General features: G+C 32.2%; 1 protein-coding gene across 1 annotated transcript; it reads right to left on the bottom strand.

The window, feature by feature from the left end:
* Nucleotides 1-9,358: 9,358 nt before the first annotated feature.
* LOC110923730 lies at nucleotides 9,359-9,688 on the bottom strand. The gene has a single exon (XM_022167794.1). The coding sequence runs from the start codon at nucleotides 9,686-9,688 to the stop codon at nucleotides 9,359-9,361; it is 330 nt and encodes a 109-aa protein (XP_022023486.1).
* Between the last annotated feature and the right edge of the window lie 3,227 nt (nucleotides 9,689-12,915).

Here is a 12,915-nt window from a genome sequence, read left to right as displayed (position 1 = left end):
CGGAAATCAAATTACTAACCAAATACTCCCCTGTGTGGATGATTTCACGAGCAATCCGTTTAGCCTTGTGTTGCACATCCTTACCACCAATATTTAGATTGTACTTCACATTTAACTCATTGGGCACCACATCCTTCGTCCATCTCTCCGTAACATATTTGTTTGGAATTTCTTTAACACCAAACATCTTGAAAAGAAAATGTATGTGTTTGCATAGCAGCCCATACTGCTCAAAACGCAAACAGCTACACTGTGCAGTTACATCATTTTCAAGATTCTTGAACCACACCTAGCAATAACCAAAAAAAATAATAATAATAAAATTCTAAATCGCATGTATAAAATAACAATTTCGCATGTCTAAACAATCATGTAAGTGAATAAAATTAAAATCGCATGTGAAACATAACAATTTCGCATGTCTAAAAAATTATGTAAATAAATAAACTAAAATCGCATGTGTAATGTAACAAATTCGCATGTCTAAAAAACATGTAAAATACCTCCAATAAACCATCTCCATGTGCTTTAAAGTCCTTCAACAATATTCTGATACGTGGACCTTCAACTTTGGTGTCCATCGGCAAACATTCGGAAATTGTTCTATGTATCTCTAATTGCTGATCAAAAAATATAGACCTGGTGTAGATCTTAGCAGCATCTTTTTTTCAAGGTAGTTTAACTCCAATCAGCTGGCTCAGTATATCTTGAAATATGATCATTTTTTCTATGATTGAACCTTTGTACATCCATTGCACCATCAAAATGATTCATAAACTCTACGAGTGTGAGTTGTGAATTAGCAATCTGACAAAAAAAATGGTTTTCACTCTCTGATCTTGAAGTTGTTCTCATAAGACCCGACATTGGCTCGTGCCAGTAAAAAGCCGGAATCCACATGGATCTCATCCCAAACATATCATCAATCCATTTGTTTTCAGTAAGACCGAACTCAATCATCACCAACTTCCACTGTCTCCCGAATTCTTCAGGCTCAATCGAATCAGTCCAAACAATGTCGCACATCCTCCTTTTAAACTCATCATTATTGCACAACTCGTGTCCAACCTATAACAATAAATGCTTTTTATATCAACCTATAACAAAAAACTATAACAAAAAAATAAAAAAAAATAAAAAAAATAACACCAACAAAACATAAAAATATTGCATGCTATACTTTATCTGCCACTTTTTTCATTATGTGCCACATACACAATCTGTGTCTGCTAATAGGGAAAACCTCCTCAATAGCCTGTTTCATAGCAGGGTCTTGATCCGTCACTACAACATTTGGCTGCCGACCAAATGACTTTAAAAATGAATTCAGAAGCCATTTATATGTTTCAATACTCTCTGATGCCAACAACCCAGCTGAGACTGTTACATTTCGACAATGGTTGTCAATGCCAGTGAACGGAACAAACACCATCTTGTACCTGAACAACACATGCGAAATAACGTTTATGATATGCGAATTACTAAAAATCATATGCGAAACCAGAAATATAGCATGCGATATATTCAACACCACTCTGTTGTCTACACATGCGATATTGAACGCTCATTAGCAACAAACATGCGAAAATCAGTAACAAACATGTTTGTCTTTGAAACACTTACCTGTTTGTCTTGAAAGTTGCATCGAACGATATCACATCCCCAAATTCCATATAGTTAAGCTTGCATAAACCATCAGCCCAGAACAAACCAGTTAACTGTTTGCCATCATCAACAGAGTATTCAAATGAATAATCAGCTAAATACTTTTTTTTGTCAGTCATCCTATTTATTACCATGTCAGCGTCATATTCTCCTATATAGTTGTTTATTCGCTTCCTAAAATTTTTGCAATCATCAACCGTGGCACCAACGTTCTCAAAACCACCATAACGCTTCCTCATTATATGGAAAGCTTTGACAGGACCAAGGTTTAAAGTGCCTAGTTCCCATACCATCTCCTCCTGGACATCTGACAATTGTCTGTAAGCTGGCAGCATGTGAATATCATTTTGACATACAAACTTATGATTATGGCCATCAACAAATCTCTTTACTGTATATTATCTACCATCCACAGTGCAAATCATAAGTTGAGCTTTGCATCCAGTCCTAATAGTCCCCCTGTTCCTTTTTTTGAATTGCTTTTTTGACTTCGAATGATCATCAATACACAGAGGCTTATGTCCCTCTTTAGAACAAACAAAATACTTAGTTTTGATTATACCACCACTGTATACTTCACCACCTTTCCGAATAGAAAAACCAGCTAACTTAGCATATGATTGATAAAATGCATATGCTTGTTAAATAGAGATAAATTGCATTCCAACAACAGGTGTAGCTGATGCTTGAACCTCCGGAGTGTAAACCCTTTCATCTACATGAATCAAAATCAGAAACATAAAACGTCATAAAAAACACATGCGAAACGTCTGATCAAAGCATGCGAAATGATGATATGGATTAATCTGAATTACATATGCGATTTATTATACAATAACATGCGAAAATGCATAAAAAATAATATCAAATGCGAATTGTTAGAGTAATAACATGCGAAATTTCTGCATGTTGATTTCAATACAAAAGTATAATCAACATTCAACCTTCAAAAAAAGCAACAACAAACAAACATTGCTACGATTAAAACAAAAAACAATTATACGAACAATTTAGATATCTGAATAAACATAATTACCATTAGAACACTCGTTTGCATGACTTGTACTTGGAATTGGAATTGGATTTGCACGTTGCGGATTTAAAACATCCTCAATCGAAACTCTCTGATAAGCAGATAATTGAGCATGATCACCGATCGGTCGATTTTCTTCAAAATCAACATCTGTTCGTCCAGTGCTACTCTGTGGATCCATCGAAATAAACAAATTGAATGAAACCCTAACACAGATGAACAAAAACTGCCAATTGAGAATTATGGAAAATTTGAAACTGATTTGAATAATAATTACCGGGATATCAGTATAACGAACTTCTCGCTGAATGAATAAAGAGACGAATTTGCCCTCTGATGATTAGGTTAATTGTCTAATCTAACCTTATTGAACCGAAAATGAATCAGGACACGTGTATGGCTCAAAATATAGCGTATGTAATGTACGATAACCATATTTGTACCATACTATTTACCTATATATATATATATATATATATATATATATATATATATAGGGGAAGGTTCTATGCAGAACACAAAATATTGCGAGAACACGCAGAACACAATGAATCACCTATTTTTTCAATCCTAAAAACCTAAAAAGTAAATGAAAATTTTGCTAATGTAAGATTTATCGTTTCTTACACTAGAATTCAAAACAAAATATGGAAAAATTTCACTTTTTCTATAACCTACACATATGTAGGTTATGTGTAGGTTAAATTACCAACATGTATGTAAGCTACGTGTAGGTAAAAAAAAATATGTTTTTTATGAATATATAATACACATATGAATGTAAGAAACATAAAATTTAAAAAACATGAAACTTAAATCCCAAAATTTAGTGTTTTAGAGTTGTTCTTTTTGTTCTCGCAATAGTTAGTGTTCTGTAATTATCCTCATCCTAATATATATATATATATATATATATATATATATATATATAGGCTAGGAGTTGGCAAGAAAGTCCAAATTTCCTAAAAAGTGTAAAAAGACATAAAACACCATAATGTCAATCATAAAACACACCAAAAATCCACAAATAATATGATGAAGATTACTAAAACATCATGTATGTGCGTTTTGTGTTGTGTTTTATGTTGTTTAGCATTTTGTGTTTTATATTCATAGTTATCCGATGGTGCGTTTGAAGTTTTTATAGACTATTAGAGTTTGAATATGGTGTTTTAGTAATATCCATTCTATTATTTGTGAGTTTTAGGTGTGTTTTTTGCTTGAAATTATTGTGTTTTATGATTTTTTACACTTTTTAGGAAATTTGGACTTTCTACCCGAACCTCACCCTATATATATATATATATATATATAAAGAGAGAGAGAGAGATAAAGTATAATGTACTTCAAGGCTTAACCTACATTAACATACATGACAAAAATATAACGTGCGTTATTATCATAGAACGTGCGTGATTATAGTCCCATGCGTGATTATGTGGTCCCATGCGTGATTATACCCCTGATCCAACGGTTACCATTGTCTCCTACGTGATGTATGATAAGGCTTTTTGTATGTTAACCTTACTCTATATATATATATATATATATATATATATATATATATATATATATAGGGGAAGGTTTAAATGAGAACGCTAAATATTGTGAGAACCGTGAGAACAAATGAAAAAACCGCAAGAACTTGGTCAAAAACAATTCAAATTCAAATTTTTTTTTCTACACTTATCATTATTATTCGAATACAATGTTAGAAATTTAATTACACGTTTAAATTTACGTGAATTCATAAATAAAGAAAATTTACACATGCGTAAGTTTGCCATTTACACATGTGTAAATCTGTTATATTTACACATGTGTAAAAAATCTAAAAAGAGTAATTTTGAAAGGAGAAATGAATTATTTAATGTTGTAAATTCATTTTTTTGATGTTGTATCTCAATTACAATGATGTTTGTGTTAAAAAAATTGGTTTTGATTGGTTTTTTCATTCGTTCTCACGGTTCTCGCAATATTTAGCGTTCTCAAGATAACCCTCCCATATATATATATATATATATATATATATATATATATATATATATATATATAGGGTAAGGTTCATGCGAGAACCACCCTTATTGCGAGAACCGCGAGAACCAATGTGAACACAAAATAAAATCTAAAAAAATCAAAAAAGCACTCAAAATTTTTTTTTATTTATTTTTTAATATTTTTCCTAAAAAATCGCTATATTTAGTTACCCAAAAAAAAAACGTTTTTTTTTCCGATTAACAGTTATCCATGCACATGTGCATATGTATCATTACTTCGACAAATTCGGTAATACGTTATCGGGAATAGACAATTGCACTTTAATTTACAATACCATTCATAATTCACTACTTTTACATTACCAATATTCAAAATGCACATGTGCATCATTAGGTATAACCATGATATAACGTGTTTTGTTACAAAAAGTTTGTGATTTTGAATGGAGAAGTAGGCCCATATACATGTTTTTTGGTTAGTTATATCTAGTGGTTGATGGTTTGGTTATAGTTGTCAATTTATGATGTAATATGTTGATTGGATGGTATAAATGGTGTTTACATACATGTAATAAAGTGAAAATATTGGTAATGGTATTGTATTATGGATGGTAGGAGGTAATGGTATTGTATTATGGATGGTAGGAGATAATGGTAGTGTATTATGGATGGTATGATAGATGAAAGGGAAAGTGTATTCAAAGTAGTGTACCAAAACACCTTATTTCATGTTAATACATATAGATACACATGTGCATTTCTAATATTGGTAATGTAAAAACTATTGTATTACACATGGTACTGTAAATGAAAGTGCAATTGTCTAATAGTTGTAATGAATTACGGAATTTGTCAAAGAAATGACAAAAATGCACATGTGCATGTTTGTGTATTATGGATGGAATAAGAGAAATTAGTGTACCAAAACACCTTATTTGATGTTGATACATATAGATACACATGTGCATTTCTAATATTGTTAACGTAAAAAGTAGTGTATTACACGTGGTAGTGTAAATGAAAGTGCAATTGTCTAATATTTGTAATGAATTACGGAATTTGTCAAAGAAAAGATATAAATGCACATGTGCATGGATAACTGTGACTCGGAAATTTTTTTTTTTTTTTTGAAAATTTTTTTATTTTTTTATTGTAAACTAAATATAGAGAATTTTACAAAAAAAATAGTAAAAAAAAATAAAAAAAAATTTTTGGGTGTTTTTTAGATTTTTTAGGTATTACTGTTTGTGTTCACACTGGTTCTCGCGGTTCTCGCAATAAAGGGTGGTTCCTAACGGATCTTTGTTCTATATATATATATATATATATATATATATATATATATATATATATATATAGGGTTAGGTTCATTTGTGAACATTTCCCTATTTGTGAACAAAACGAACAAATCCTAGCCATAGATCTTCTTCACTAAATATAAGGGTAGGATTGTCATTTAACTTAATTTTTTAATTGTAAACAAATTTTAAAATTCACTAAAAGTAGTTACCATGCTAGGTAACCGTTCTTTTTTCATTTAATTATAAACAAAATTTAATTTAATTTAGATTCATCAAAAGCAGTTATAACTAATCCCTACTTTCTTGCAATTTAATTGAATGAATGCACAATCAAAATTTTGAATTCAATATACATGACAAAATTAGATCGACATGTGAGGGTTTTTTCCTATTTCAATATATGGACCAGCCTCATCTTCAAGTCTAATGGTTATAATTTTTTATTGTTCTGGAAATTACATCTGTGTATTATTTTTGTGATACATATATGTATAATGCGTGCTTTCATCATCAACGCAAGTTAACAAAATAAACCACTATCTATTTCACATCTATTACTTCTTCTTTGCACCTCCATTTGTTCCTTCTTTTCACGTTCCGCCTTAGCCCATTCCTATCGTTGCCCAACCAATATCCAAACGAACAAGTTCGCGAGCTTCAATCTCATAGCATCGTGGATGACGAACACGCTTCAGGTATTTTACAACTACATCTTTCTGCACACAATTTAACTTGGTGAAAAAAAAAACAATGCATCTGCAACACCTACAAATATGTGCTATCAGTTTTTCCGACTTTTATACACATATGTATTTTCATCGCTTACACATGTGTATAATAACTGTTAAGTTAACATATATCTCAATGAAATCTAATACAGAACATTTGTATTATTTATACACATGTGTATTTTCATCACTTACACATGTGTATTATTTAAAAAGCTTAGAACAAAACATTTTTAATACACAATGAAATCCATTGAGCAAAAAAAAAACTACAAGTTTTTAAAATACTGGCAGAAATACACAAAAGATGAGGATGATACACTCTGTAATCAGTCCAAATACACATATACTCTGTAATCAGTGAAACGATTTCAAGACATAAGGGTAGAACAATACAATAACATTCGCCCAATTACTACAATCGGCTATATAAATAAGAATAATACACTACCAAATCGAAAAGAATACACTACCAAACGACTGATTATACATACCAAACTAAACCCTAGATCTTGAAGAAAGGGGATTCGTGTGTATAAACAAGTAGTATACACAATGATTTCAGGAATAATACACTATTCAACGATACCTTGATATAATGCTTGCAGAAATCGCCGTTGAACGATTGCAGAAATCATCGCTGAAAGAGGGAGATCGAAGAAGATGCAGTGGATTCGTCTTCTGGGTAATGAAGAGAGAGAATATTGATATGTAGATGATTTGATGAAGCTAGGAAGCAATAACTGATTATTAGAATTTGTACGGGTTTCCATAGATTTTGAGAACAATTAATTACAATTGTGTCCTTGTAAATCAGTTTTTTTTTGTTTTTATTAATTAAAAAATCATTTAAATCCTAAAATCAAGATCTCCTCATCCAATGGCCATGATTTGTTCGTTTTTGTTCACAATATTAACATTGTTCACTCTTGATCCCTACCCTATATATATATATATATATATATATATGTATACACATACATACACAGGCACACAACATGACCAATTGTGTAACAAGTAGAGAAAATTCATAAAAGTAGACAAGTTGACTCACCTGTTTACAAATTTGGAAGGTAAGCCTGCTAAAAGTTGGAGGCTTAACCCGCGAGTTTGGAAGGTAAGCCGGCAAAAATGCCGACCAAGCCTTAGCCGGCAATCAATCTCTATTTTGATAATATTCACTTACCGTGGATTTACTTTTATTCTTTGCAAAGGAAAGTTTAAGATCAATGGAGAACAAACACCCTACAAAGCCTTTCTTTAACATAAAATTAAATTAAATTAAATAAAACTTATAAGTATATTTTATTTCAAACTACAATTCAATGCAACCTAGGAACTAAACATGCCTTAATTCCAGTCGAATAGTGAACCAAAAACACCATTAACTTTGGGAGTTTAATAATGTGATACGAATTTTTTTTTTAACGGCTAAGTTTTTCCTCTTAAATACTTATACCTCCCAATGATTGAATCTTGGTCTTCACACAAGAGATAGTAACTTTTGACGACTAGGCTATAACCTAAGTGGCTATTAATGTGATATGAATATTAGAAAAAAAATGTAGCATGAAAAACATGACCAAAAACCTAATGAAATTCTTCTAACTGAAGTGGGGTAAGGCAACTATTCTCCACTGTTCATGGATGTGTGCTGAAATCAGTGGCGGACCCAGGATTTTATTTCAATGGGGTTCATTTTCGGGTCGGTCCTCGTTCGGGTCGAGTTAAAGTGAGGTTTGAACTAGATTTAAAAAAAAATAAGAAAAATGGGTTTATCAAGGATTGAACCCATGACCTCTTGGTGGAAAAGAGGGAGATTTATCACTACACCAGCTTTCTTTTTATTTCTATGGTGTCCACCTAATTGTATTTATGGGGTCCATATACAATTTAATATACCGAATCTACTATTTTTTTAAAAAAGATTGGGGTCCGGGGACCCCGGTGGCACCAATGTGGGTCCGCCCCTGGCTGAAATGAATTACTTCAAATGTGTACAAGAGAGTGCGAACTTGAAGCCCTCCATGAAGTAGAATTTAGAGTCCTTATTCGTTTTTGGACTAATTTTGGTCGGATCAAAGGGAAAAGAAAAACCTATAAATAGGAGAAAAGGAAGTTAAAGGTTATTTGATTATTTTAATTGAACTAAATATGTTATTGAGTTGTAATTGTTTGTTTTGTTGAGTTTGAGATACAGATGGCACGAGACGGGTTGGTCTTAAAAAACAGTTTGTGCGGTTTGTTTTTTTATTAGTAACTAGAGTAGAAACTCGATAAATTAATACTCGATTATTTAATAAACTCTCTAAGATAATATTTTTTGCCGGTCCCGACTCAGGATAGGGTGCTAAATTAATAATTCGCTAAAATTATAAGATAATACATTTTTGATAATTTCTTTAGACCCCATATAAAATATAAATTAATAATTCCTTATATATAGCATATTACATGAATGATTTATGAAGGTTTCTTGAAAAATGACTCAATTGTCTTTTGTTTTTTGTTGAAATCAATTTCCCCTTAAATCTCGTCTCTAATTTTCCTTAGCATGGTAAGAACTTCTGGTGTTGTTTTCTCATAGCTCAACAAGAAATTGTTCAATGTGATTGCCGCTTTAATAGCTTCGTTTCACGAAGGGGGCTCCATTGTAGAACTTTCATCATCTTCTTCATCGATATCATCTTTATTAATTCCAATAACGCTTTCAATAATTTCTTCATCAGTCAACAACTGCGCAACTACATTTTCTTCTGGGTGAGTCACAACATCTTCGACATCCATTGCATTGCGATAACCCAACTCTTTGATCAAATTCTGGAGTTCTTGAGTGCTTTCACCACCTTCATCTGAGTTCTCAAAAGTCATGTTATCTGTTGATCGAAGTTTACAATGACGAAAGCAGTTCGCAATTGTATTTGCACGAACATCCATAGTCCATGCTGAAATTGCAAGATTCATTGTATCCAATACATTTATTTTTGTTGGATTTGGAACCCCTAATTCATAACCCTCCAAAAGACTTCTATAAAATTGACGACGATAATGCATCTTAAAAGCATTGTATACAATAATTAAGTGGAAGCTTGAAAGGTGTTTGTAAACTAAGTATTCTACTATAAATTAATAAAATATTAATTAATATATGAATTAATAATTATTAATTTATCGATTAATTAATAACTCTTTTAATTAATAAATTTTGGTGGTCCCAAGTGTATTATTTTATAGAGTTTCTACTGTAGTAAGATTACTTGCGCTACGCTGCGGGGTTTCGGTCAAAATCTAATTTGGTTCAGTATACCAACCAACCGAAATAAATATGTTGACACATGTTTTACATCGACTGAAAACTATAAAAATAAATTTAAATTGGACAACGAGACGAAATGGTTTTAATTTAATTGTAAATGAAACGTAAATGTTATTTTAACTATAACTTTAACGAAATGAACTTAAAACTAAAACACTAAACATAAAGAAAACTAAAAACTAAAAATAATAAAATCCAGAAAAATCCGATAAAGAAACAAAAAAGCCAATACGATAAAAGTACTATTCTCATGATACCATGATCTTTCATGTAATGCTTGCCTATTCTCATTCCACAATATCGGTAAAAATACAATGAGACGAGATCAATTAGGATCTCGTAAATTTGGACATAAACAATTACATCAATTACAATAAATACAATAAATATGATGGAGCGTCTATTATTACTAACTGTAATTTATGTTACAACGTAAACAAACTGAAAACGTACATAAAAATAAGCAGGAAAACGAATTATATTGGACACATATTTCCGAGAAAATTTACGTCGAATCGTAAACCAACTTGAATTTATACTGACGCGTGCATAAAAATAAGCACGTAAGAAAATAGTTACGGTGCGTTGCGGTGGTGTCGAAACGTAAATTGACTCGAATTTATAGCGTTTAATGAAAACATATTATATTTGACTCGACGTGTTTCCAAACCAAATTTATGTCAAATCATAGACTATTTGAACACATACATAAAAATAAGCACGAAAACGTATTATATTTTACCGACTAATTTATAGAAAAAATAAAATTTACATCAAAATGTAGAGCAACTGAAAATGTGTATAATAATAAGCATAATGAATATATTATATTTGACCCAACTTATCACTAGGAAAAATTTACGTTTAAATCTAAATCAATTTGAATTTATAAAAATACATACATAAAAATAAACATGTAAAAGTTGATTATAAAATTTTTAAAAAAGTTAAGAGGTTGTAATAGTTAAAATTGAAAATTAAAGGGTAAAAATAAAAAAAGAAAAATAATAAAGAAAAAAAAGACAAAAAAAAGACACAAAAAAAAAAAAAAGAAAAGAAAAAGCAAGTAAGTATTTATGTAAATTGCAATTGTTATATTATACAATAGCCTGGGTCTTTACACGCGACCTCCATGCCGACGTCCATGGATTAAGGAACCTAGAAGATTTTCAAACAAGTGTGTTTTTTAACACTAACGAATAAAAGTCTGGTTACTCGAGGTAAGTCAATCGCAAAAGGTGACTCATACGTCCGTGATTGCAAACAACATTGGGTAGTCCAAGCCCACCATCTCTAGTTTCGGAAAAAAACCCATCGCCTAAAGGCCAACTACGGTAAAATCCGGCTAGGATCGGATTCGAACTTGACACCTATGGTCTCCAACCCAAATCTTCACTTCCCTTTTTATGCCAATTGAGCTATAGCTTATTGCAGGGGCGGAGCTACCTTATGCCGGGGGGCAACGCTCGCTACGGCTTGGCGCGGAAAAATTGGAAAAATTAGTGTAAATTTTGAAAAAAATTGAGGTTTTTTCGATTTCGTTACGGCTTATTTATTAAACGTTACGGCTTGACGGATTTTCTAAATCCGCCACTGGTTGGCGTTCAAACGTGTGTGTGTGTGGGGGGGGGGGGGATTCTATATATAATCTTGCTAATACATCTAGGGATCATCTACATTCACTAAAATTCCGGTGAATGAATGTCTTTTAGAGCCAAGTCTACAATCTCGCTAATACAAAAAGGTGCTAAAACAAAATCAGTTGGTACTTGGCCGGTCCAACTTATTCCAAACATTGAAAGGTCTCAATACTTTATTGGCTATATTTTAGGGTACATAAATTCTCTTCTAGCCAACTCCATTCTCTGACACTCTCACCTTGGTTAGGACTTGGTGCACTGTGCTCGTGAAAGATGGTCCCTCTTGGATTGAGACCTTAGCTAGGTTTTATTCTATCCATATTGCTTTTCACATGACTAACACTTAGGAAGTTTTGACCACGGCTATTCTCTTTTCCAACGATTCCATACCCTTATTATATAAGTTTGGACCACGGCTATTCTCTTTTCCAACGATTCCATTCCCTTATTATATTCATGAGTTAAATGCTTGGTTGGTCCCTGTGGTTTGCAAATATTGCAAATTTGGTCCTAGTGGTTCAAGAATTACAAAGTTGGTCCCGGTTGTTCTAATTTTTGCACTTGGGTGGTCCTTACCACTAACCCATGTTAAATTTTTTAGTTAAATATGTGTAAAATGACATAAATGCCACTGAACAATTAAAAGAATTAAAAATATATAAATTATAACTACTAATAAATTAAAAGAATTGGTTTTTCTATTCAAAAGGGGGTGGCGGCGCAACTTGTTGCCCGACTGCCTGCCATGGCTTTGTAATTGTCTTTTTTTTCGTGTGGAATGGATAATGTTTGTTTCTTTAAAAAAAAAAAAAAAAAAAAAGTGGTCCTATTTGCTAGTTGCTACCCAACCCCTTCCCCACGTTCTTCTTCTTCAACAATCCTCCTCCGCATTTGCAGGTAACAATAAAACCTCCACCACCACTGTCTCACCTCCACCACCGGTAACCTACCACTGATCGAATCTGAGTTGTTAACCGGGCGAACGCATAGGCGGCATGGGGCCAGCAACTGAGACATCAGCGGCAGCAGCGATGGCAGCAGCAACTGCAATTGCACGTCTGCTCTGTTCTTCACAATAACACTCTCTCTATCTCTCTTCCGACGCATATAGATACACATAATATGTATGTATATATCTGTTGTGGAGTTTCCCTCCTAATAGAAATATATAAAATCTGGGTTGTTACAATTTGTTTAAATTAGAAAACCCTGTCTCTTTCTTCTTGACTTATAGG

This window comes from Helianthus annuus, chromosome 17, assembly GCF_002127325.2.
Source record: "Helianthus annuus cultivar XRQ/B chromosome 17, HanXRQr2.0-SUNRISE, whole genome shotgun sequence".
Lineage (NCBI taxonomy): Eukaryota > Viridiplantae > Streptophyta > Magnoliopsida > Asterales > Asteraceae > Helianthus > Helianthus annuus.
This window is presented reverse-complemented; position numbering and strand designations above follow the sequence as displayed.